This window comes from Haematobia irritans, chromosome 3 (genome assembly GCF_050003625.1).
Source record: "Haematobia irritans isolate KBUSLIRL chromosome 3, ASM5000362v1, whole genome shotgun sequence".
Classification (NCBI taxonomy): Eukaryota; Metazoa; Arthropoda; class Insecta; order Diptera; family Muscidae; genus Haematobia; species Haematobia irritans.
Window position 1 is genome coordinate 143,079,937 of NC_134399.1, and position 26,014 is coordinate 143,105,950.

At 33.7% G+C, this 26,014-nt stretch overlaps 1 protein-coding gene across 1 annotated transcript in view; it reads right to left on the reverse strand.

Moving 5' to 3' along the window:
* Window positions 1-4,271: 4,271 nt before the first annotated feature.
* LOC142229025 (uncharacterized) overlaps window positions 4,272-26,014 on the reverse strand; it is a 549,429-nt gene continuing 527,686 nt past the window's right edge. The window contains 2 exon segments of the mRNA XM_075299556.1: window positions 4,272-8,646; window positions 14,497-14,709. Of these exon segments, the coding sequence (XP_075155671.1) occupies window positions 6,994-8,646; window positions 14,497-14,709 (1,866 nt within the window). The 3' untranslated portion in view covers window positions 4,272-6,993.

Sequence of the window (26,014 nt, forward strand, 5' to 3'; positions counted from 1 at the left end):
TGGTAACAACTTACTCGTACATATATCAGTAGTAATACTTTTACACGGGCATGACATTGGAGGAAAGTACTTCCGTGCAAGCATACCAGCAGTCGAAAAATAAGTACTTCTTCGCATGCATACCAGCTCTCCAAAAATAATATCTTTACCATAAAGATACCCAAAAAGTGCGAACTCACCCCTGTTGTATTGTAATCGAACACACTATACTACGCCACTCCACGACATGGATCTATTCAATGATGTTATTTTGTAATATAAATTATGTACCATACAACTTTAGAAAACAAAGGTATATTTTATTGGCAATTTTTTTCTGAAATGCAATTTGGCATTACTTATCGCTACTATTAACGGTGCCCACTGTAGAGCCGAACCCGGTCCTCAAGATATGATTTTGATTACCGGTATTAATAGAAAGAATCACTTTTTGCGTACACAGGTAAGTTATTATTTTTAAATCCCAGGTAATACTGCAAGTAGTAACTTTTTGATTACCGGTATTACTGAAATAATCACTAGTGCTTACCCAGTTTTTGCTGGGTATAGACTCAAAATTTAAGTTGGCTAATGCACTAGGGTGGAACACAATTTTAGTAAAAAAATATGGGAAACATTTAAATCTGAAGCAATTTTAAGGAAACTTCGCAAAAGTTTATTTATGATTTATCGCTCGATATATATGTATTACAAGTTTAGGAAAATTAGAGTCAGTTTTACAACTTTTCGACTAAGCAGTGGCGATTTTACAAGGAAAATGTTGGTATATTGATCATTTTTGTCGAAATCAGAAGAACATATATATGGGAGCTATATCTAAATCTGAACCGATTTCAACCAAATTTGGCAGACATAGCTACAATGCTAATTCTACTCCATGTGCAAAATTTCAACTAAATCGGAGCAAAACATTGGCCTCTGTGGTCATATGAGTGTAAATCGGGCGAAAGCTATATATGGGAGCTATATATAAATCTGAACCGATTTCAATCATATTTGGCACGCATAGCTAGAATGCTAAATCTACTCCCTGTGCAAAATTTCAACCAAATTGGGCCAAAACTCGGGCTTCTGGGCCATATAAGTCCATATCGGGCGAAAGATATATATGGGAGCTATATCTAAATCTGAATCGACTTCAACCAAATTTGGAATACATAGCTACAATGCTAAATCTACTCCCTGTGCAAAATTTCAACCAAATTGGGTCAAAACTCTAGCTTTTAGGACCATATTATTCCATATCGGGCGAAAGATATATATGGGAGCTATATCTAAATCTGAACCGATTTCAATCAAATTTTGCACACTTGACTATACTACTAATTGTACTCCTAGTGCAAAATATCAACCAAATTCGGCCAAAAATCTGGCTTCTGGGGCCATATAAGTCCATATCGGGCGAAAGATATATATGGGAGCTATATCTAAATCTGAACCGATTTCAATCAAATTTTGCACACTTGACTATACGACTAAGTGTTATGTTAATACAATATTTCAAGCAAATGGGTACAAAACTCTGGCTGCTGGGTCCATATTAGTGCATATCGGGCGAAAGATATATATGGGAGCTATATCTAAATCTGAACCGATTTCAATAAAATTTGGCACACTTGACTATAGTACTAATTGTTCTTCTTGTGCAAAATTTTAAGCAAATTAGGGTAAGACTCTGGCTTCTGGGGCCATATAAGTCCATATCGGGCGAAATATATATATGGGAGCTATATCTAAATCTGAACCGATTTCTTCCAAAATCAATAGGGATCTATTCTGAGCCAAAACACATACTTGTGCCAAATTTGAAGTCGATTGGACTAAAACTGCGACCTAGACTTTGATTACAAAAATGTGTTCACGGACAGACGGACAGACGGACAGACGGACAGACGGACAGACGGACATCGCTATATCGACTCAGGAACCCACCCTGAGCATTTTTGCCAAAGACACCATGTGTCTATCTCGTCTCCTTCTGGGTGTTGCAAACATATGCACTAACTTATAATACCCTGTTCCACAGTGTGGAGCAGGGTATAAAAAATATGCACTAACTTATAATACCCTGTTCCACAGTGTGGAGCAGGGTATAATTAATTTAGCGAGTTTCAAGATGTTGGCGTGGAGGTTTTTGATGAACCACATCCTAGCTCTCACGGAGAAAAGATTGACTAAAATTCCCGACCGCAGGTTCCTTAACTATATAAAATAATTTTAGCTGCAATTACACTTTAGTCTATCGTTCTAAACAGTGGCAGGTCAAATTCGACGATGGGCTGCATCGGTCCCAAAGCCAGCCCCTCGTTTTGGTTTCTTGAGAAATTTTTATTTTTTTATTATTGGTCCGAAAGTGGAAATCTCCAGATATTTTAAGTACACAGAAAAAAGAAAACTATTTTTTGTCTTCAATCACGAAATAAATTTATCCCCTGTCTTCAAACACAGATCAATAATTTTTTGTATTATAGAAAATATTTTCAAAACTTTTTTTCTATAGAATGGAATATTTGCAAAATCTACCAAAACATTAATTCTACCAACTGTGGCAACAGTGATCTCAAACTTCCATATCGACCCCTCTTTCCCCTCTTTCGAAATGAGTTCTTCTAGACGCCGCAATTTTTATTCGATTGAAATTGGAATTCTAGAGACAAAGAGATTTGTCAAATTTGGTAACTAGCCTCCATATAACAAGCTATCCGAGCTTGGATTATGGATATGGAGGAAGAAAATCAGTATTTGCAGAATCTGCTTTGAATAGTATTTTCAGTATCTGCTTTCCATACACGCAAAAAATAATTCTTTTCTCCCAAACGAAATTTTAGACAAACAAAGTTCGTTTCTCATTTGCTTTTCGTTGAAAGGGAGTGTATTTGGAAGAAAAGTATTTATTCTTTTCCAGGATGTAAAACAAATTTCACAAAGACTAACTCAAAAAAATTTTTTTCTGGCTAATTGCATTTTCCCTCACATCTTTCTCACTTCCACGAAGTTTTTTAGTTCTTAGCACCTTTTTCTGTAATACAAACAATGTAGAAGAAATTATACGATTTTATAAATTTTTAAAATTTTTTTACCTTTCGCCTGGACGGAGAATCGAACCGCGGACCATGCAATTTGTAAGCCAACACACTATCCACTGAGCTATGTAGCCGTTATTGTCATCAATAGACAATTACCCATATAAGTTATATTTATATAGCATAGCTTGCGGCGCCCACGAGCCGATTAAACAAAGTTTATTTAACAGAAAAATACATTTAGTTGGGCACCGTGGAGCAGTGGTTGCTACGTCCGACTTGCATGCCAAGGGTCGTGGGTTCAATCCCTGCTTCGACCACAGTGTTCTTTTATTTTTTTTTCATATATTCCAGATATGGTCGGAAGACTCCGAAAAAATGTTCAACATTACATTCTACTATATTAAATTTTTACTATGAACTGTAAAATATGTCTTATTATAAACCTAAAGTCAGAAAAGAACAGCGTTTGATATAAACAAAATGGACTGTGTTGTTGGTTCAAAAATAACTTTTTTTTATCGAAAAAATAAAAATTTTGTAACAAACGTATTTTTGTGGTGATAAAAGTGTATACTTTTCGAAGCAGTTCAAAAAACTCCAACAAAAGAAAAACGTTTTCAGTACACGTTTTCCAAACGTTTTTTTTTTCTTTGCGTGTAGTGTCTAAGGCGTGTATGACAATCTCTCCTTACCTTCAATTAATTGGGTTTACTTAACAAAATCGGAGCATAGGTGACTCTTTGTGAGAAAACATTTTTGAACTCATATTAAAACCCAAAATTTAAATTATGCCATACATTAAATTTAAAATTTATTCTTTGGTAAATAGGCCACATAGTCTTAATACACATTTTGAATGAAATTTCATTTCATGAATAGACATCAAAGGAAAAATACAAATTAAAACAAATAATAAAAACAAACAAAATATTCATTAAGGGGTTATATAAGTTTATATTTATCTTTATTAGGATAATTTGGATTTAATTATTTTGTTTGAAAACAATTAAATAAATAAATTTTACAAATCGTAATAAAATTAAACATTAGATATTAAATTTAAATTTTTTCTATTATCTCAATAATGGTTTTTATTTCATTTGTTTTTAGTTACTTATATACATTTTGGAAGAAAAACTTATATAGAGAAAATTTTGTGTAACAAAATTTAATTGTAAAATTATATCAAATAAAATAACTTAAAATTAATCATATATAAAGAGAATAATAAATATTTTAATGGGAGTATTTTCTTGTTTTCTTTTTATATAGAGTTTATAAGGAGTACTTAAGGTTAGATGACAAACAATAAAATGATGATTTGATGCATAAGAACACGTGAAAAAAAATATTTCTTTTCTCCAAAATGAAATTTAAAATCAACGGGGTTTTTTGATAATAAATCTTTATTAATATTTGACCTGAAAGAAATTACTCGAACAACAAAACGAAAACTTGGACTTAAATTTCGTTTTCGAGAAAAAAAAATAATTGTTTTGCGTGTTGAGGCATTTTTCTAGAGAAACAACAGAGATATGAATGCCAAGAAGATACACTAAAAAAGTGACCCCACCAAGAAGGAAGATGTAAATGTTCAAGATGGGCGCATTTGTGGTAATTTAAAAATTTTAAACATTTGTAAAATACAAATTTAGTAAATCTTTATGCTTCATTTGTGCATAGCTCGTTTTCCCATTTTAGTAGTTTGGCGAACGTACAGAAGAATTTATTAAAATCAAGGAAACTTTCTCATATTGGAGACCTAACAATTTCCTTAATTTAAAATACAGCTACCCAGCAAAAAAATTGGAAGTTCTTCTAAAGGCACAACTTAAAAAAAAAAATCCAAAAATGTCATCCCAATGATGTTCTTTATTTTAACTGCACAGTAAGTTCATTTGAGTCAATTTTTTTATAACTCGCTTTTTTCATATTTTTAATGGGAAATTTAAAACTTTATTGTTTCAAATAGGTTAAAAACAAATTAAGAATTAATAAAATAGTGTAAATTATTTAAATTTTGCCGAAAAAAATGCTAAATCCTTTCTAGAAAAATTGCAAATTTTTGAAAATATTTGATGTCAAACGTTCCAGACAAGCATTATAATGCATTAAAAATCATAAAAAAATTTAAAAATTATTCATTCGTCAAAATATCACAAAATTTCTTAATTCACATCCAAAACACTGGATTCGCATCGCACCTTAAGAAGTGATGCAAATTCAGTGCAACGGCTGTTGAAATGGTGGACATCCGTCCTATGACAAGCCCATGTTAAATTCATTGCTTCTGCGTCAATTTTGCACCACTTCCGGATCCAAAAAGAACATTTTCACTACTTGTTTGGCGACGCTTTTTTTGCATATGCTTTAGTGACCTGGAGGGTTGACTTTTTGCTTGAAGTGCAGAGACAAATTTTAGTTTACATTTTTTTTACATTATCTTCTGCTATACATAATTAACAAAATTATTGTAAAAGTATGTTATGGTCTCCGAAAATATTAAATCTATAATTTTATAATTTCCTTTATACCATTCCCACGCTTTATTGTCATCATTGCCATATTTGATTTTTAAAAGACTAGCAAATATCTACCCAAACATACAATAGAATATCAATTATGGAGAATAATATACTCACAACTACTAAGATATTCCATACACATCGCACATTATTGAAATCTAATGTATGCACACAAAAACATTCGCATGTATAAACCAAACTCCCACTCCCACTCCCACTCACAAACACACATACATCGACAGCCAATGTCAAAGCTACTGTTTAATTATTATTGCTGTGGATATATTAAAAGGCACTTTTGAGAAATCCCCAAAGCCTCTTAAGCAATATCAATTTCCGTTTCCCAGTGAGCCACATACGATTAATGCTCATATGTCGTTGAAAATCATGACTCGTCTCTTCTTTGAGTCGTTATTATTAAATGTTTTAATTAAAATAATTCACTTTCTAGAAAATCTCTGCAACATTTTTTTTCTTTTGTTTTTTTTCCGAGAAATATAGGATAAATGATTTGGCAACAAATTTCATAAGGATAAAGATGTTCGGCCCCAAAGTAAGGCTATTATGGCTTAAAGATTTTTTTTTATCGTACTTGCTAGCAACATTTCTGCATGGATGGCATCACTTATGAGGGTTCAACATATTAACACAATCATAGATTAAGCCTTAGTGGATTACCTATGTATGGTAATGCAAACTTGGATCACCTCCAATTAATTTCACATGGACTTGTCATAGGACGGAAGTACTTCGTTTTCGGATGCTTTGGATTGCTTTAGAATTTGTTGGCTTGGAAGTTCATTTGAATGAAGAAATTTAAAATAAAAAAAAATCACCTACCTTTTTTGTAGAATTCTACTAATTGTGGCAACCGTGCGTGTAACCCTTCTCTATTATACTGCACAGGGTTCGAAAAATCCCCACAATTATCTGAAAATTCCCCATAAAATCCCCAAGTATCTAACTCAAAAATCTCGCTCCCATTCCTGAAGAAAACTGTCTAATTTGAGGAAAAATCCCCACTGCACGTAAGGCTAGGCGTTTGATTTGTGACTTTGAATAAAGTTGAAAAAGTACCAAATATATCGAAGTAGGAACTACAATGCTTCGTCTACTTACAATGTACCAAAAACAATTATATTAACCCTGATTCTCAGTTACTCTTAGCATCATTAGAAATTTTACACTAGGAACTGCATAAAGAAAGTCATTAGAGATTTGTGGCTAATATAAAACTATATCCGTAAAAATTAACTCCATAAAATGAGAACAAACCCATTTGATAACCCTCCAGAAAATGTGTAGTCATGTGTGAGGATGGTATGTGTATATGTGGGTGTGTTTGGATTTTTAAAGAGAGTTTGCAATTTTGCATATTCAATTGGGTTTCACTAACGTGTTTGTTCTATGGCAAAAATTGGCGACCAATTTAAGGGAAAATATTAGCAAGAAACACCTTGCTTAGCAACCGTATACCAAGTGCTCACTTTTACCAGAGATGGCGATTCAACAGGACTTGTAGCGGTAGATGCCACCGTCGTTGTTGTTGCCGCTACCGCACCTGCCGTATCTGCATCAACATTTACGTTAGCGGATGTGGATACATTGCTAGTGGCAACTGGATTGCTAGGAGTTTGTCCCCCTGAAGTAGTGATGGCAACCGTTGATGTGGCTTCCAAGCTAGCTAGTGGCAGTTGTGGTAAAGTTGGTCTAGTGGCGGTGGCACCACTATGATGGTGTATTTGATTTGTGGCTATATTTATTGCTGTCGCCTGACACTGGCAAGCAACAATACCCGATGACCCTGGCTGTTGACATTTGGGATTTGGCGGATGAGTGCAGCAAGTGGTTTTTGCATTCAGTCCTATTGCCGTTGCGTCATCAGCGTCTTGGCCATTTTGTGGAGTTTGATTTGATTTTTGATTGTTTGTGGATTTATGGGGAGAAGATTGTGGCTGCTGTTTCAGCTCACTTTCCATGGTCAGGGTGGTGTGATGAGATGTGGGACTAGTGTGATGTTTGCAACATGTACCTGATCCTTGGTGGTGTGCTTCACTGGCATTCGTTTGGGTCTGGGTACAGATGGGATGGCTATAATATTGCTGATATGCTGTTAGTTGCTGTTGCACGTGCTGGGGATGATGGAAATGCAACAGGGGTGGCATTTGTCGATCACGTCCCACTTGTGGGCCCACTTGAGGACAACGGAAACGTATGGCCTGTTCGTTGGCCGCATTTAGATCCCGTATTAATGGCAGTTTATTTTGTTGGTGATGATGATGATGGTGGTGTCGTTGTTGCTCCTTGCCACGATTCTGATGATGGCCATTGGTGTTGCCATTGCCTGAGTGTTTTCCATTCCGAGCACGTTTGGCACGACTTTTGGAACGTTTCTTGCGGCTCTTCGAATGATGTCGATGGTCACCGCCGCCTCCATTTGATCCACCCCCGCCTTTGCCGCCAGCACCACCTCCTCCACAGCTACCATTTCCACGGCCATGAGTTGATTTACTACGTTCCCGCTTGACCTGCTGTGCATGTCTTAGCTTGCTACGTTGTCTTGGTCTCATATATCTCAATTGCAAATCGGATTGGGGTCGCAAACAATGACGACAAAATGAATGCTCTTCTGATTCACTTAAATCGGAACTAGCAGAACTGGCTTCTCCCTCGTCATCTTCCTCGTCATAGTAGGCATCGTTAAGCTTCTGCTCCGTGTGGGTGGTGGTTATTTTTAAAATCTCTTCAATTTCCTTATCCTCATCATCCTCGTGGAATTCTTCCTTGCCCTCTCGTCCCTCAGTGTATTTTTCTCGGAGTTTTTGTTGTTTTCGTTGTTCTCTCAAAGCTTTGATTTGTCTGTGTTTTCTATCCTCATAGCGTGAATGTCCTTTGCGTCGGTTGTCAACTAAACTTTTGGTGGTCTTCTTGGCTGATGCTGATGATGATGGTTTTTTCAATTCATATTCCTTGGGCGGATATGGTCAGAATGCAGAATCAAAGACTGACATTGATCTCGAAATGGCTTCGTCATTGTGACATGCCTCCAAAAATTCTTCTAGCGTCACTACCCCATCACGATTTATGTCCATTTTCTGCAACGAAATATTTTTTAAGAGGGAGAGAGAGAAAAAAAAATTGGGAATTAGTTTGTCGTCAAGTTTTGCTGGTAACATATTTGGGTGTTGTTATTTGTTTCAATGCAACCAAGTTTACTGCAATTTGGTCAAATCGGAAAAAGTTTTCGAAAAATATGTGAGCATTTTTGGGCTTACGTGACTTGGTTTTATGAAAAGTTTCCAATATTAGATTTTCAGCATTTAGAAGTTGGCCTTAAAGAATTGCCAAAGAGAAAAATGTTTTTATAAGAAGTAAGCAATTGATTTGGATTTTTTAAAGTAGTATATTTATTTTAAAGTAGATTGTCATTAAAGCCTTCCATTGAATGTGTCATCCACACACTAAAAAACATGAATGATTCCAAAGATTTTGTCTTTACATTAATTATTTTGGTACTAATTTTGATTCAAAGGAGCAAAGAATTGCATTAAATGTGCAATCCCCTTTTAAATTTGAGTTTTGCTGACTTAGACTTGAATCTATTCTGTATTATTCTGTATTCTTACGAATTCTCCACACTGAAAAAAAAGTATCGTGAAGCATGAAGTGTTCAAAACACAAATGCAAATTTTATTTAGCATAGAAGACACATTTCTCTAATATAAACTTTTTTCTTTGCCCAAAAGTCGAAAAACTTTTACGACTTAAAAATGTCGATTCTGAATTTGAAAAACTTTAAAAACGTGTGGATTTTTATAGTGTGCAAAGAAAAAGGCTAAAAACCGCATAAATTATGTACGTCATACTCAAATTTAAAAGAGACTTGTGTCTTCAAGGTGTCGGAATCCATACCAAACCCATTAGTTTAAAGTTCCAAAAATCTTTGGAACCGATCATGCCTTTTACTGTAGGGGCCGACTATTACACCATGAACCACTTCGTAGGTCTACAAGTTCGATACTATCCTGTAATGGTGGATGTCGCCTTGAATGTATAACTGAGGTGGCCATAGCAGCCGGGTGTGACATTCTGACGCCAGTAAGATGGTCCTAGGAGAATAGGACTCCAGAACAGATACCAGAGGGAAATAACTTATGGGTCAGATATGGGTGAGAGGACGGACTGGGCAATATATATAGAGGTCACTGCACACTCCTGCAGCACACTCCTGCAGGCGGAAGGTGGTGCCATAATGAAATGTTTAAATGGCTCGTTTCACAGATTGCAGGTGGCAAAAGAAGGCAATTTCAGATCGCGAACCGTTCTAGTAGCACGCTTGCTACTCGTGCAAAAATAATCTACCAACATTTTAAGAAAAATTTTCCAAATATCTACCAAATAAAAATATTCTATTATGAAGATTTTGATCAAAATTTTGTGGTTAGTATGAAGGGAGAACATACTCACAATGGACTTTGATAGTAGTTAGGTCCTACTAAAATTACAACTTTTAAAAATATTGAATTTATAGAAACCTTTGTCAAAATTGTATTTCCTTTTTTTCTCAAAAATTTATTTCTATAGAAAATTTTCTCAAGTGTTTCTTTCTATAAGAAATTTTCAGAAAATTTTATTTCTATAGAACATTTTGTTAAAATTTTATTTCTATAGAAAATTTTGTCAAAATTTTATTTCTACAGAAAATGATGTCAAAATTTTATATCTATAGAAAATTTTGTCAAAATTTTATTTATATAGAAAATTATGTCAAAATTTTATTTTCTGTAGAAAATTTTGTCAAAATTTTATTTTTATAGCAAATTTTGTCAAAAATTTCTTCTATAGAAAATTTTTTTAAAAATTTATTTCTATAAAAAATTTTGTCGATATTTTATCTCTGAAGAAAATTTTCTAAAAATTTTATTTCTACAGAAAATTATGTCAAAATTTTTATTTCTATAGAAAATTTTGTCAAAATTTTATTTCTATAGAACTTTTTGTCAAAATTTTATTTCTATAGAAAATTTTGTCAAAATTTTATTTCTATAGAAAATTTGGTCAAAATTTTATTTCTATAGAAAAGTTTGTCAAAATTTTATTTCTATAGAACTTTTTGTCAAAATTTTATTTCTATAGAAAATTATGTCAAAATTTTATTTCTATAGAACATTTTGTCAAAATTTTATTTCTATAGAAAAGTATGTCAAAATTTTATTTTCTGTAGAAAATTTTGTCAAAATTTTATTTTTATAGCAAATTTTGTCAAAAATTTCTTCTATAGAAATTTTTTTTAAAAATTTATTTCTATAAAAAATGTTGTCGATATTTTATCCTGAAGAAAATTTTCTCAAATTTGTATTCCTATTGAAAGTTTTTTCAAAATTTTATTTGTTGTTGTTTTTTGATTTCAGCTTAAAACCATGCATTGACTAAACTACAAGTGTAGCTTAACCAACAGAGGAAATAATGTTTGTCAAATTTATTTGGGCAAAGCCCTATAGACTGCAAGATGGTTGGATTGACGCACGTTTAGGAATTACCACATTCCTCATCAGCATCCTCTACTTGCAGCAAAACTATCAACCAATTATCAGAATAAATTCAGGCAGTTCATTAAACCCAACAATGAACACACTTGAACCTTCCGAAAAAAGGTTTTGCATGATAGCCGGCTTATGCCGAAATAAATTCGTACAAACATATCTCTTTTCCTATGCCACTGTCAAATCATCGATTTGAGTGCAGTTGGCTGGGTTTATTTTGAGCGTGCTTCCTCTTTTTTATTTCATTCGTTTTGTTTTGTTATTATTGGTTTTGTTCTTTAAGCATTGTTGTTGTTTTTTGATTTCAGCTTAAAACCATGCATTGACTAAACTACAAGTGTAGCTTAACCAACAGAGGAAAGGAATGCTTAAAGAACAAAGCCAATAATAACAAAACAAAACGAATGAAAAAAAATTAATTTTACAATTATTAATCGAGCTTTATGGACAAAATTTTATTTGTATAGAAATTTTTTTTAAAATTTTAATTCTATAACAAATTTTGTCTATATTGTATTGCTAAAGAAAATTTTGTGGAAATTTTATTTCTAAAGAAAATTTTGTCAACATTTTATTTCTATAGAACATTTTGTCTATATTGTATTGCTAAAGAAAATTTTGTGGAAATTTTATTTCTAAAGAAAATTTTGTCAACGTTTTATTTCTATAGAACATTTTGTCAATATTTTATTTCTAAAGACAATTTTGTCGATATTTTATTTCTATAGAAAATTTTCTAAAAATGTTATTTCTATAGAAAATTTTCTCAAAATTGTATTCCAATTGAAAATTTTGTCAAAATTTTATTCCAATTGAAAATTTTGTCAAAATTTTATTTCTATAGAAAATTTAGTCAATTTTTTTTATAGAAAATTTTCTCAAAATTTTATTTTTATAGAAAATTTTGTCAAAATATTATTTCTATAGAAACTTTTCTCAAAATTTTATTTCATTAAAAAATTTTCTCAAAATTGTATTTCTATAGAACATTTTCTCAAAATTTTATATCAAAATTTTATTTCTATAGGAAATTTTCTCAAAATTTTATTTCTATAAAAAATTTGTCGATATTTTGTTGCTAAAGAAAATTTTGTAGAAATTTTGTTTCTAAAGAAAGTTTTGTCAAAATTTTATTTTTATAGAAAATTTTGTCTAAATTTTTATTCTTAAAGGAAGTATGTGTAGTACCTTTTAGTTGGACAGGAATAGTTTGCAAAATCTACCAAAACATCAATAATTATACAAATGTACCAAGCAGTAGAAAATTCTACCATATGTGGCAGGATCCGCACTATATGGTTGCCGGGACATTCAAAATAAAAGTAAACGTTAGGACAAATGAACTTGCATGCTAGGATACAAAGTGAACTTAGAGAGCGCAAGACCCATAAAGGCAACGGGGGCCGAGCTGGATAAACGGGCACTGGAGATATATAAACCGATTAAGACCAAAGCAACGGTGCAAAAGACAACGAAAATACTGGAAATATATTCAAGGAGAGTAGGACAAGCAAGAGGTCTGTGCAAATAGCCGCAATAGAGGATGGAGCATATAGGGGGTGTTTTGAGGATGATGAGACCTTGGAACACTACCTTTGGTTAACGGCAAAGAGTTAACCATATCGGTGAACCGGGACCTGGCCCAGTTTGAAAAAAGGGACTTAAAATTCGTTAGGGACGTCATTTCCTAACGGCAATTCGTTAGGGAATAAAAGAAGGAAACCATGGAAAGAAGAAGTTAGAGCGCCTGACAAGACGAACACTGACTTAGGTGTATGTCTGCCGACATGAGACAGGGGAACCTGAATCCTAACCTAACCTAACCTAACCTATCTCAAATCCTTCAGTTGTTTTGGGTGCTATAGAATTTTCGAAGTGAAACTATAAGGCATAGGGACATATACATTTGAACCGATTTGACCAAATTAAACACAATAGAAGATACCATTAATTGTACTACTTGAGCAAAATTTGAAGCAAATAAGAGTCAAAACTCTGACTTCTGGAGCCATATAAGTGCATATAGTGCGAATGATATATGTATATATCGTCTCCTTTTGGGTTTTCCAAATATATGCACCATATAATACCCTGTTCCACAGAGTTTTTCAGGCGTCAGGACCAGAGAATGAAGCAGTCGAGTCGTCACATTGGGTATACGATCGTCACCCGTAATGTTTCAAATTGCGGTGGATTATCCCACCTCAGTAATGCTGGTGACATTTCTGAGTGTTTCAAAGCTTCTCTAAGTGGTTTCACTGCAATGTGGAACGCCGTTCGGACTCGGCTATAAAAAGGAGGTCCCTTATCATTGAGCTTAACATAGAATCGGGCAGCTCTCAGTGATAAGAGAGAAGTTCACCACTGTGGTATCACAATGGACTGAATAGTGAGCCTGAAATCTCGGGTTCCCAATATACCTAACCTAACCGAACTCTTCCGACTGTATTATTAATATGGTTACTCCAAGTTAGCTACTTGTTGATTGTTATTCATTGGTTTAGTGAGGTATCGACTCTTTTTAAAACCGTATATAATTATAATATTGAAGATTTGTTCCAAATTTTTTTAAGACAAATTAAAAAATTAAAATCTCTTGACTATAAGGACAAAATCTTTCATTGTACTGAAAGATATTATTTGTGAATAAAATAAAATATTTTTCTGTTTTTGTCATTTGTACTTCTCTTTACCTTTAGCTGTGCTATGATGTCTTTTAAAGTATTTTTCTTCTGGGCAATAATGGTATGCATTTTATTTATCTTAAAGTATTCTCTATGTCAATGTCATCTTCTGCACTTATTAAAAAAATTTCTTGCTTTGACAAAGGGAAAGTTTTGCGATATTCTTAGGAAAAATATTTTTGTTTTGCAAAATGTCAATAATGGTCTTTATCAATGTTGAAGTTAGTTTATGTCAATGGATTGCAGGAGAACACATAAAACTTTGTGACATTTTTCCGGACATCCTTGTGGCCAATATAGTACATCTGAATAATATTTATTCAATTAACTTCCGTTCAACATTATTGAGTTTCCCTTCCAGCTAAAAAGAAACCACCAACTCATCCATCTACATTTTCACCCATAGCTACAGACTACTGCTGAAGCAGTGATAGAAATAACCAGCAACGAAATCACCACAATGTCTTCTAGCGAATGACGGTGATATCCTTAAGAAGTTATCGTTTCCTTAACACAATAGAAAATCCTTCATAAATACCTTTTAACCTCCCATTGGGCTCTCTATGTGGCAAGGTAACCAGATGAGATGATTGCTTACGGCACCCCCAGGTAATGGTAACAGGAAAAAAATATTTGACAAGCTAATATTGATATTATGGTTGTCGTACTTGGTGGCATTGGCCATCACTCTGTAATGGTTGTAGTTATTTGAAATTACCTGAAATATTCGCTCCACTTTTCCTTTGATTTTCTCCTCCTCGGGTAGCTCATCGGGTAGACGTCCCATCAGTTCATAAATGGCAGTCACAATATCAGTCATTTCTTCCCGTGTTATATAGCCATCGCCATTGATGTCATATAATTGAAAAGTCCAACGTAATTTCTCTTCAACGGAACCTCGTGACAGTATCGAAAGTCCTTGAACAAAATCCTATGGAAGTAAATAAGAAAAAGAAAAACTTTGGGTTAGTAAAGCGATAAGTGGAGATGGATGAAACTCGATTTGCTATAAATTTGCAAATAATTTTTTTTGTACAATAGAGTAAGTAAATTTTTCTTAATTTCTCAAGAAAATTTTATTGAACACGAAATTCTGAATAATGACTTATGTATGTTATTATTATTAGTACAACACACAGTGGTTTAGTTGGCATTTTTAGCTCCCTAAAAACGCCAACTAAACCACTGTCTATCTATCTTTATAGATCTAGTTTCTATAAATTTTAAGTTAGGGAACAGATTTCATAGATCGATCTTTTATTCTCTTTTTGGGGCATATTTATTAACCCTTTGACTACCGTTTACCACTTAAGAGGACATTCGAAAACAACAGCAAACTCTATTTCCCCACTTATTTCCCGATGTTATTTTAAAGTAGAGACTTTAATCTATGGGAAAAAAGCTTTGAATATTTTCCCTAAACTAAAATTCATTTTTATAAACTTCTTTAAAAACAAAGGAAACATACGAAATTTAGAGACTAGTTTTCCAGGGTATATCTCTAGTAAATGGACATTCATACAATTATTATAGCTAATATTTCTTTGTTTGTTTTTTGCTCTTTTGTTCTCACACTTTGATAGATATTATAGGCCAAATAGAGTTTATTTTCGTTAGACCATTTGCTCACAATTCAAGAATCAAGTTTTCAGAACAAACTCACATAGCTCGTGAACTAGTTGAAGTAGGTACTCAAATTAAAATTTTTTGTACATGCTGTTAATACAAGTAAAAAGGAAGAAAAAGTAAAGTTTTTAACATTAGGTTTGTTTCGGTAGTGAAATTATTAACAAGGTTATTCACGCACAAATAAATGCCAGTTTTAAACCCCAAATTAGAACAGAATTTTAAAAGACCATATTTTTATACCCTACGCCACACTGTGGAACAGGGTATTATAAGTTAGTGAATATGTTTGCAACACCCAGAAGGAGACGAGATAGACACATAGTGTCTTTGGCAATAATGCTCAAGGTGGGTCCCTGAGTCGATTTAGCCATGTCCGTCTGTCCGTCCGTCCGTCCGTCCGTCTGACTGTCAGTGAACACATTTTTGTGATCAAAGTCTAGGTCGCAGTTTAAGTCCAATCGCCTTCAAATTTGGCACAAGTTCCCGTTTTGGGTCAGAGTAGAACCCTATTGATTTTGACAGAGATCGGTTCAGATTTAGATATAGCTCCCATATATATCTTTCGCCCGATATATACTTATATGGACCCAGAAGCCAGAGTTTTACCCTGATTTAATTGAAATTTTGCACCAGGAGAACAATAAGTACTATAGTCGGGTGTGCCAAATTTGATTGAAATCGGTTCAGATTGAGATATAGCTCTCATATACATGTTTCGCCCGATATAGACTTATATGGCCCCAGAAGCCAAAGTTTTAGCCCAATTTGGTTGAAATTGTGCACTAGGAGTACAATTAGTAGTGTAGTCAAGTGTGCTAAATTTTATTGAAATCGGTTCAGATTTAGATTCGCCTGATTTTCCGTCATATGACCACAGAGTTCAAAGTTGTAGTCCGATTTACGTGAAATTTTGCACAGGGAGTAGAATTAAAATACTAAGCATGCATATCAAATTTGGTTGAAATTGGTTCAGATTTCTATATAGCTTCCATATATATGCTTTTCGGATTTGGGCAAAAATGACCAAAATACCCACATTTTCCTTATAAAATCGCCACTGCTAAGTCGAAAACTTTGTAAAAGTGACTCAAATTTTGCTTTATTTCTAATACATATTTATCGACCGATAAATCATAAATACACTTTTGCGAAGTTGACTCAAAATTGGTTCAGATTAAAATGTTTCCCATATTTATACCCTGCGCCACACTGTGGAACAGGGTATTATAAGTTAGTGCATATGTTTGCAACACCCAGAAGGAGACGAGGTAGACACATTGTGTCTTTGGCAAAAATGCTCAGGGTGGGCTCCTGAGTCGATATAGCGATGTCCGTCTGTCAGTGAACACATTTTTGTAATCAAAGTCTAGGTCGCAGTTTTAGTCCAATCGACTTCAAATTTGGCGCAAGTATGTGTTTTAGCTCAGGATAGATCCCTATTGATTTTGGAAGAAATCGGTGCAGATTTAGATATAGCTCCCATATATATATATTTCTTCCGATATGGACTTATATGGCCCCAGAAGCCAGAGTTTTACATTAATTTGCTTAAAATTTTGCACAAGAAGAACAATTAGCACTATAGTCAAGTGTGCCAAATTTTATTTAAATCGGTTCAGATATAGATAACTCCCATATATATCTTTCGCCCGATATGGACTAATACGGTCCCAGAAGCCAGAGTTTTCCCCCAATTTGGTTGAATTTTTGCACAGGGAGTAGAATTAGCATTGTAGCTATGCGTGCCAAATTTGGTTGAAATCGGTTCAGATTTAGATATAGCTCCCATATATAGCTTTCGCCCGATTTACACTCATATGACAACAGAGGCCAATTTTTAACTCCGATTTAGTTGAAATTTTGCACAGGGAGTAGAATTAGCATTGTTGCTATGCGTGCCTAATTTGGTTGAAATCGGTTCACATTTAGATATAGCTCCCATATATATGTTTTTCTGATTTCGACAAAAATGGTCAAAATACCAACATTTTCCTTGTAAAATCGCCACTGCTTAGTCGAAAAGTTGTAAAAATGAATCTAATTTTCATAAACTTCTAATACATATATATCGAGCGATAAATCATAAATAAACTTTTTCGAAGTTTCCTTAAAATTGCTTCAGATTTAAACGTTTCCCATATTTTTTTACTAACAGTGTTCCACCCTAGTGCATTAGCTGACTTACATTTTAAGTCTATAGATTTTGTAGAAGTCTGTCAAATTCTGTCCAAATCGAGTGATATTTAAATATATGTATTTGGGACAAACCTTTATATATAGCATCCAACACATTTGATGGATGTGATATGGTATCGAAAATTTAGATCTACAAAGTGGTGCAGGGTATAATATAGTCGGCCCCGCCCGACTTTAGACTTTCTTTACTTGTTTAACATTAGGTTTGTTTCGGTAGTGAAATTATTAACAAGGTTATTCACGCACAAACAAATGCCAGTTTTAAATCCCAAATTAGAACAGAATATTAAAAGACCATATTTGTATACCCTGCGCCACACTCTGGAACAGGGTATTATAAGTTAGTGCATATGTTTGCAATACCCAGAAGAAGACGAGATAGACACATTGTGTCTTTGGCAAAAATGCTCAGGGTGAGTCCCTGAGTCGATCTAGCCATGTCCGTCTGTCCGTCCGTCCGTCTGTCTGTCTGTGAACACATTTTTGTGATCAAAGTTAAGGTCGCAGTTTAAGTCCAATTGCCTTCAAATTTGGCACAAGTTCCCGTTTTGGGTCAGAATAGAACCCTATTGATTTTGGCAGAGATCGATTCAGATTTAGATATAGCTCCCATATCATTCGCCCGATATATCCTTATATGGACCGAGAAGCCAGAGTTTTACCCTGATTTGCTTGAAATTTTGCACCAGGAGAACAATAAGTACTATAGTCAGGTGTGCCAAATTTGATTGAAATCGGTTCAGATTGAGATATAGCTCTCATATACATCTTTCGCCCGATATAGACTTATATGGCCACAGAAACCATAGTTTTAGCCCAATTTGGTTGAAATTTTGCACTAGTAGTACAATTAGTAGTGTAGTCAAGTGTGCTAAATTTTATTGAAATCGTTTCAGATTTAGATATAGCTCCCATATATATCTTTCTCCCGATTTTCCGTCATATGACCGCAGAGTTCAAAGTTGTAGTCCGATTTACGTGAAATTTTGCACAGGGACCTACTGTTCGCCACAGAGACCTTCGGGGATACTGTTCACCACTGAGGCCTTCGGGCATACTGTTTACCACTGAGACCTTTGGACCTACTGTTCCACCACAGAGAACTTCAGGCCTATTGTTCCACCACAGAGATCTTCGGGCCAACTTTTCATACCAGAGAACTTCGGGTCTACTGTTCCACCACAGAGACCTTCGGGCCTATTGTTTCACTACAGAGACCTTCGGGCACACTTTTCCCCACAGAGATCTTTGGGCCTATTGTTCACCACAGAGACCTTCGGGCACACTTTACGATCCCGATTATCACGCCACTACAACAATCAACTATAGCAACTGTGTGAAAGCCAAGGATCTCATAAGCAGATCTCGATCACCTACAAATCGAAGAATAAACAAGTTCTCGATCACCTACAAATCGACGAATACACAACTTTCACATCGCCAACGAACCAAACTACTCAGCAACGGCTAAGGCTGTCATTCGGGATCGACTTTTATAAATCCCGGTATTCGGGATTTCAAAATACAGAATCTTGGAAGTTTTCGGAATTAATCGAATGACAAGGACCAATCATCCACGTTTCAACGAATACAATAGCATCCAATTATCAACGAATCATCAACTACTGCGCATCGATAAACCGACATTATAATCACTACTGATCCTCAACGAACCCATCCTCAATTTTGACTACGAAATATCAACGAACCGAATTTCTCATCAATTATCGAATTTCTACGAACCGACGTTATCATTCGTCACCGATCATCAACAAGCCGAACTCATAATATCCACCGATCATCAAGAAACCGACGCACTCATCCACGAACCGAATCTTTCATGAAATCCTGATCATCAGGCCTCTGAAGAATCGAAGTACTTTAAACCTATCGATTATCTACGAACCGAATTCCTTCTTGATCTCAGCTAAGATACCAGATCTCGACTATCTACAAATCGACAACATGCCGAATGCATGCTCTCATCAGATCCTGATCATATTAAAGAGATTGTCAATAAAACCGAATTAATTAATATTTAACTCGAAAGAGGTAAACACTTCTGTTCGTATTCCGAAATGTTTAGGGGTCCTTACGGAGATCCTGGAGGTGATGGAGCTTACCTCAGCCGATGAGGAAACCACATTACAGAGATTGGTATAAAATTACGTTTAATTTGTAATCATTGCTAAGCTAAAAATTCGGGTTTATTGTCGTATTAGATTGAAGTATCATTTAGTTGTTCGTCACACTGTGCTTTGACGAGAAAACCAATGTTCGAATATGAAAAGAAATAGCCCAAAGTCATGCAGTAATTGTTCATAAATATTTCTTTCTATCATTCATATTCACCGTGATGCCACCCTTGTCATTTTATCAATTTATTATTGATAGATTTAATATTATTTTTTATCGATTCTTTCTCATTGAGTTTCGAATGGTTGTCAGGCTGTTCAAATACAGAGCAAAGTGTAAAAAGTTTTAAGGATAAACTTTTGTTTTCAATTTCAAATGGATGATTTAAAAAATAAATAAATCCTTGTTTTTTTAATTCAACGCCATAAGGACAAACTTTTCGTAAATTTTTAGCCACGTTTACTTTTATTGCACTACTGCTATTGACCTTATATATTTTATCTCGGAGAGGTATTAATAAGCGATCAATCAAATATTCGCATATTTTTGAAACATTTTTACAAAAATTCCATAAAAAGCTTCTCAAATAGCCAAACAAGTTTTCAGGGTATGTCTGTGTGTGTGTGTGTGTGCGAAGCTTATACTCTGCCTGCATTAACATTGTATAGATAAATTATTGGGAAAATAACTATTAGCAACCACAAGCATTTTTCACTTAGTTGGAATGCCATGCGGTTGAATTTTGTGTAGAATTTTGGCAAAGGAAATAGTTTGAAACATGGAGATTTTATTTAAAGATATATTGGAAAGTCTATGGACTTTAAACGGCGTGTTATGGAAAGTTGTTTTGTCGTCAGCTTAAGAATTAAGAATCCACAAAGTTTAAAATAATAATATACGATTTAATATTAATTAGGGAATATATGACGAATATTATTTTTGACGCTTCTTCTTATATACGTATTATGTAAAGGGTGATACGGTCAAAATTTGGTCAAGGGAAAACGCGTGTAAATCGGTGAAATCGTTTATTTAAAAAATCAAATTAAATTTCCTTTTCAAGTTCAATTAGTATAAAATTCAGGAAAAATATTCAGTTAGGCTTTCGCTTTTCCAAATCCGAACTGCCGGGCCTCACGCTTGACACCTGCCATCAGTTTTTGTACAGCCACCTTATCCACCTTCTTCGCCGCAGAAAGCCAGTTTGCCTTGAACTTCTGCTCGTCCTTAGCAGTTTTTTGGTCTTCTTTAGGTTCCGCTTGACAATAGCCCAGTATTTCTCAATTGGGCGGAGCTCTGGCGTGTTGGGAGGGTTCTTGTCCTTGGGAACCACCTGCACGTTGTTGGCGGCGTACCACTCCATGGCCTTTTTACCGTAATGGCAAGATGCCAAATCCGGCCAAAACAGTACGGAACAACCGTGTTTCTTCAGGAAAGGCAGCAGACGTTTATTCAAACACTCTTTCACGTAAATTTCTTGGTTGACAGTCCCGGAAGCTATGAAAATGCTGCTTTTCAAGCCACAGGTACAGATGGCTTGCCAAACCAGATATTTCTTTGCGAACTTTGACAGTTTTATGTGCTTGAAAATATCTGCTACCTTTCCCCTTCCTTTTGCCGTATAAAACTCCTGTCCCGGAAGCTGCTTGTAGTCGGCTTTGACGTAGGTTTCGTCGTCCATTACCACACAGTCAAACTTCGTCAGCATCGTCGTGTACAGCCTCCGGGATCGCGCTTTGGCCGTCGTATTTTGTTTATCATCGCGATATGGAGTCACCACCTTCTTGTAAGTCGATAGTTCGGCTCGTTTTTTGGCTCGATGCACGGTTGTAGACGATACACCCAGCTTATTTGCGGCATCTCGGAGAGAGAGGTTAGGGTTTCGCTTGAAACTACCGGCAACTCTCTTTGTCGTCTCAGCGGCTTCCGGTTTTCGATTTCCCCCCGATCCAGACTTCCTGGCTGTCGACAAACGTTCCCCCAAACACTTTAATTACATTTGTAACGGTTGATTTGGCAACTTTTAGCGATTTTGCCAGCTTTGCGTGCGAGTAGCTCGGATTTTCGCGATGCGCGAGCAAAATTTTGATACGCTGCTCTTCTTGCTTGGACGGCATTTTGACAACTGAAGAGTGAATTCCAGAATCAAAATAGGAGCAACATTCTACACACACACACCTTCAAAATGAGGGGTGTTTAGGTTTGTTAAATGCAAAATTGAAAGAAATACGTCAAGTTTATATTGACCAAATTTTGACCGTATCACCCTTTATGCTGGGTCAGTTGAATTGTTGATTTGGACGGCAGTTGAGACGAGACGAATGCTGGCAAATGTGATTACAGGTCGGTACAATTACTAGCAAGGGAAAATACAGGGATAAGAAAGCAAACTAGATGCCAAAACCTCTAGTGTGGAGGCCAGCAATAAATGGAATTAAATCGCGAACATTTTCATGCGATTATATTTTACAACTTCCCAAGTGGATTAATTCAACAACAGTGCATCCATGAACCTAATTCAATTTGTGGCGATGAAGCTCCATCAAGGACCAGTGTTTATCCAAGACGAATTTGGTGAAGGTTTTCTAAAATTAGTTGTTGTTCGGGAAACCATTGATGTTGTGCACCAAATTGTATTGAAAGATCGTCACGTGACCTATCGTAAGATTGAGACAACCTTAGGTATGTGTGGGATCCGCATTGAATTTGTCAATCGCTCAAGAAAAGACTCGTATCGATTGTCGAAAGAAATGCTCATAGAGGCCGAAAGTAAAATGCGGCAAATCCCAGCTATTTCATAGAAAATTTTGTCAAAATTTTATTTCTATAGAAAATTTTGTCAAAATTTTATTTTTATAGAAAATTTTGTCAAAATTTTATTTCTATAGAAAATTTTGTCAAAATTTTATTTCTATAGAAAATTTTGTCAAAATTTTATTTCTATAGAAAATTTTGCCAAAATTGTATTTCTTGGCAAAACTTTAATAGTTTATTTCTATAGAAAATTTTTTCAAAATTTTGTTTCTGTAGAAAATTTATCAACATTTTATTTCTATAGAAAATTGTGTCAAAATTTTACTTTAATAGAAAATTTTGTCCAAATTTTATTTCTATAGAAAATTGTGTTAATATCTTTAATATTATTGAATATTTTGTCAAAATTTTATTTCATTAGAAAATTTTGTTGAAATTTTATTTCTAATTATACAATTATTTTTCGAGCTTTATGGACAGATATAGATTAAGGAACATGGTTAATAGAGCCATTGAAAAGAAAACGCCAGATACCAATCTATACACGCCTGGACTGTACATGTTTCGGTTCGGGCGAATGAACCTTTCCACAGCCTTTAGTATAGATCTGGCTGGGAGAGATAACTCAATTTTGGGCCCTTTATGCTAACTCCTTATGGAGAAAACATTTGGGAAATTTCCTCTTACAAATTGAATCATCTTTTCTCCCACTGTACATCATCTTTTCATATAACTTACAAGTCCCTTAATCTTATTTTTATTTCGTTTTGTTACATAGTAATGCAACAACACGAAATTTATTTTTAGAAAGCTAATTTGTTAGAATTCACCTAAGTGGTGAACAGTCGAACAATGCTTATTGTTTCTACAGTCAACTACAACATATGACAATTAACAGAAACTGGTTTCCAGGATACAACAACAATTCTAACGCGTACATTAGTCGTGTTTTTCCTAGTTTTACGACGGGCTCATCGTTGCTTATTATATTACATGTTAGCCTGATACCGAAACAGGCAATTGACGTCCAAATGCATTATATCTAATTATACAATTATTTTTCGAGCTTTATGGACAGATATAGATTAAGGAACATGGTTAATAGAGCCATTGAAAAGAAAACGCCAGATACCAATCTATACACGCCTGGACTGTACATGTTTCGGTTCGGGCGAATGAACCTTTCCACAGCCTTTAGTATAGATCTGGCTGGGAGAGATAACTCAATTTTGGGCCCTTTATGCTAACTCCTTATGGAGAAAACATTTGGGAAATTTCCTCTTACAAATTGAATCATCTTTTCTCCCACTGTACATCATTTCTCCCACTGTACATTAGGTGAATTCTAACAAATTAGCTTTCTAAAAATAAATTTCGTGTTGTTGCATTACTATGTAACAAAACGAAATAAAAATAAGATTAAGGGACTTGTAAGTTATATGAAAAGATGATGTACAGTGGGAGAAAAGATGATTCAATTTGTAAGAGGAAATTTCCCAAATGTTTTCTCCATAAGGAGTTAGCATAAAGGGCCCAAAATTGAGTTATCTCTCCCAGCCAGATCTATACTAAAGGCTGTGGAAAGGTTCATTCGCCCGAACCGAAACATGTACAGTCCAGGCGTGTATAGATTGGTATCTGGCGTTTTCTTTTCAATGGCTCTATTAACCATGTTCCTTAATCTATATCTGTCCATAAAGCTCGAAAAATAATTGTATAATTAGATATAATGCATTTGGACGTCAATTGCCTGTTTCGGTATCAGGCTAACATGTAATGAAATTTTATTTCTATAGCAAATTTTTTCAAAATTTTATTTTGTCAAAATTTTATTTCTATCGAAAATTTTGTCAAAATTTTATTTCTATAGAAATTTTTGTTAAAATTTTATTTTTATAGAAAATTCTATCAAAGTTTTATTTCAATAGTTAATTTTAGCAAAATTTAATTTTTTATTTTTATAGAAAATTTTGTGAAAATTTTATATAGAAAATTGTGCCAAAATTTGAATTTTATTGAAAATTTTTTCAAAATTTTATTTCTATAGAAAATTTTGTATAAACTTTATTTCTAAGAAAACTTTATCAAAAATTTATTTTGTAGACAATGCGTCCATTGTGATACCACAGTGTTGAACTTCTCTCTTATCATTGAGTGCTGCCCGATTCCATGTTAAGCTCAATGACAAGGTACCTCCTTTTTATAGCCAAGTCCGAACGGCATTCCACATTGCGGTGAAACCACTTAGAGAAGCTTTGAAACACTCAGAAATGTCACCATCATTACTGAGGTGGGGTAATCCACCGGTGAAAAAGTTTTTGGTGTTCGGTCGAAGAAAATTTTGTCAAAATTTATTTCTATAGAAAATTTGGCAAAATTTTTTATTATAAAAAATGTTAAAATTTTATTTTTATAGAACATTTAGTCAAAATTGAATTTCTTTAGAAAATTCGGTCAAAATTTTATTTCTATAGAAAATTTTGTGGAAATTTTATTTCTCTAGAGAATTTTCTCAAAATTTTATTTCTATAGAAAATTTTGTTAAAATTTTATTGCTTCAGGAAATTTTTTCACAATTTTATTTCTATAGAAAATTTTGTCAAAATTTTATTTATATAGAAAATTGTGTCAAAATTTTAATTTTATTGACATTTTTTTCAAAATTTTATTTCTATAGAAAATTTTGTCAAAACATTATTTCTAAGAAAACTTTATCACAAATTTATTATATAGACAATTTTGTCAAAATTTTATTTCTATAGAAAATTGTGTCAAAAATTTTTTTAAAGAAAATTTTGTGAAAATTCGATTATTATAGTAAAATTTGTCAAAATTTTGTTGTTGTTTTATTTCTATAGAAAATGTTGTCACAATTTTTTTTCTATAAAGATTTTTGTCAATTTTGTCAAAAAACAAAAAAAAATATATAGATAATTTTGTTAAAATTTTATTTCTATAGACAATTTTGTCAACATTTTATTTCTATAGAAAATTTAGTTAAAATTTTATTTCTAAAGAAAATTTTGCCAAAATTTATTTCTATAGAAAATTTGGCAAAATTTTATATCCATAAAAATTTTTTAAATTTTATTTTTATAGAACATTTTGTCAAAATTGTATTTCTTTAGAAAATTCGGTCAAAATTTTATTTCTATAGAAAATTTTGTGAAAATTTTATTTCTCTAGAGAATTTTCTCAAAATTTTATTTCTATAGAAAATTTTGTTAAAACTTTATTGCTACAGGAAATTTTGTCACAATGTTATTTCTATAGAAAATTTTGTCAAAATTTTATTTCTGTCGAAAATTTTATTAAAATTGTTCTTCTATAGAAAATTTTGTTAAAATTTTATTTGTATAGAAATTTCTGTCAAAATTTTATTTCTATTGAGAATTGAAATACCTCTTAGTTAAAGAGAAATATTTTACAAAATCTACCAAAGCATCAATAATTCTACTAATCTACTTAACAGTAAAAAATCAAAAATTTTTGATAGAATTCTACCAATTCTGACAACAATT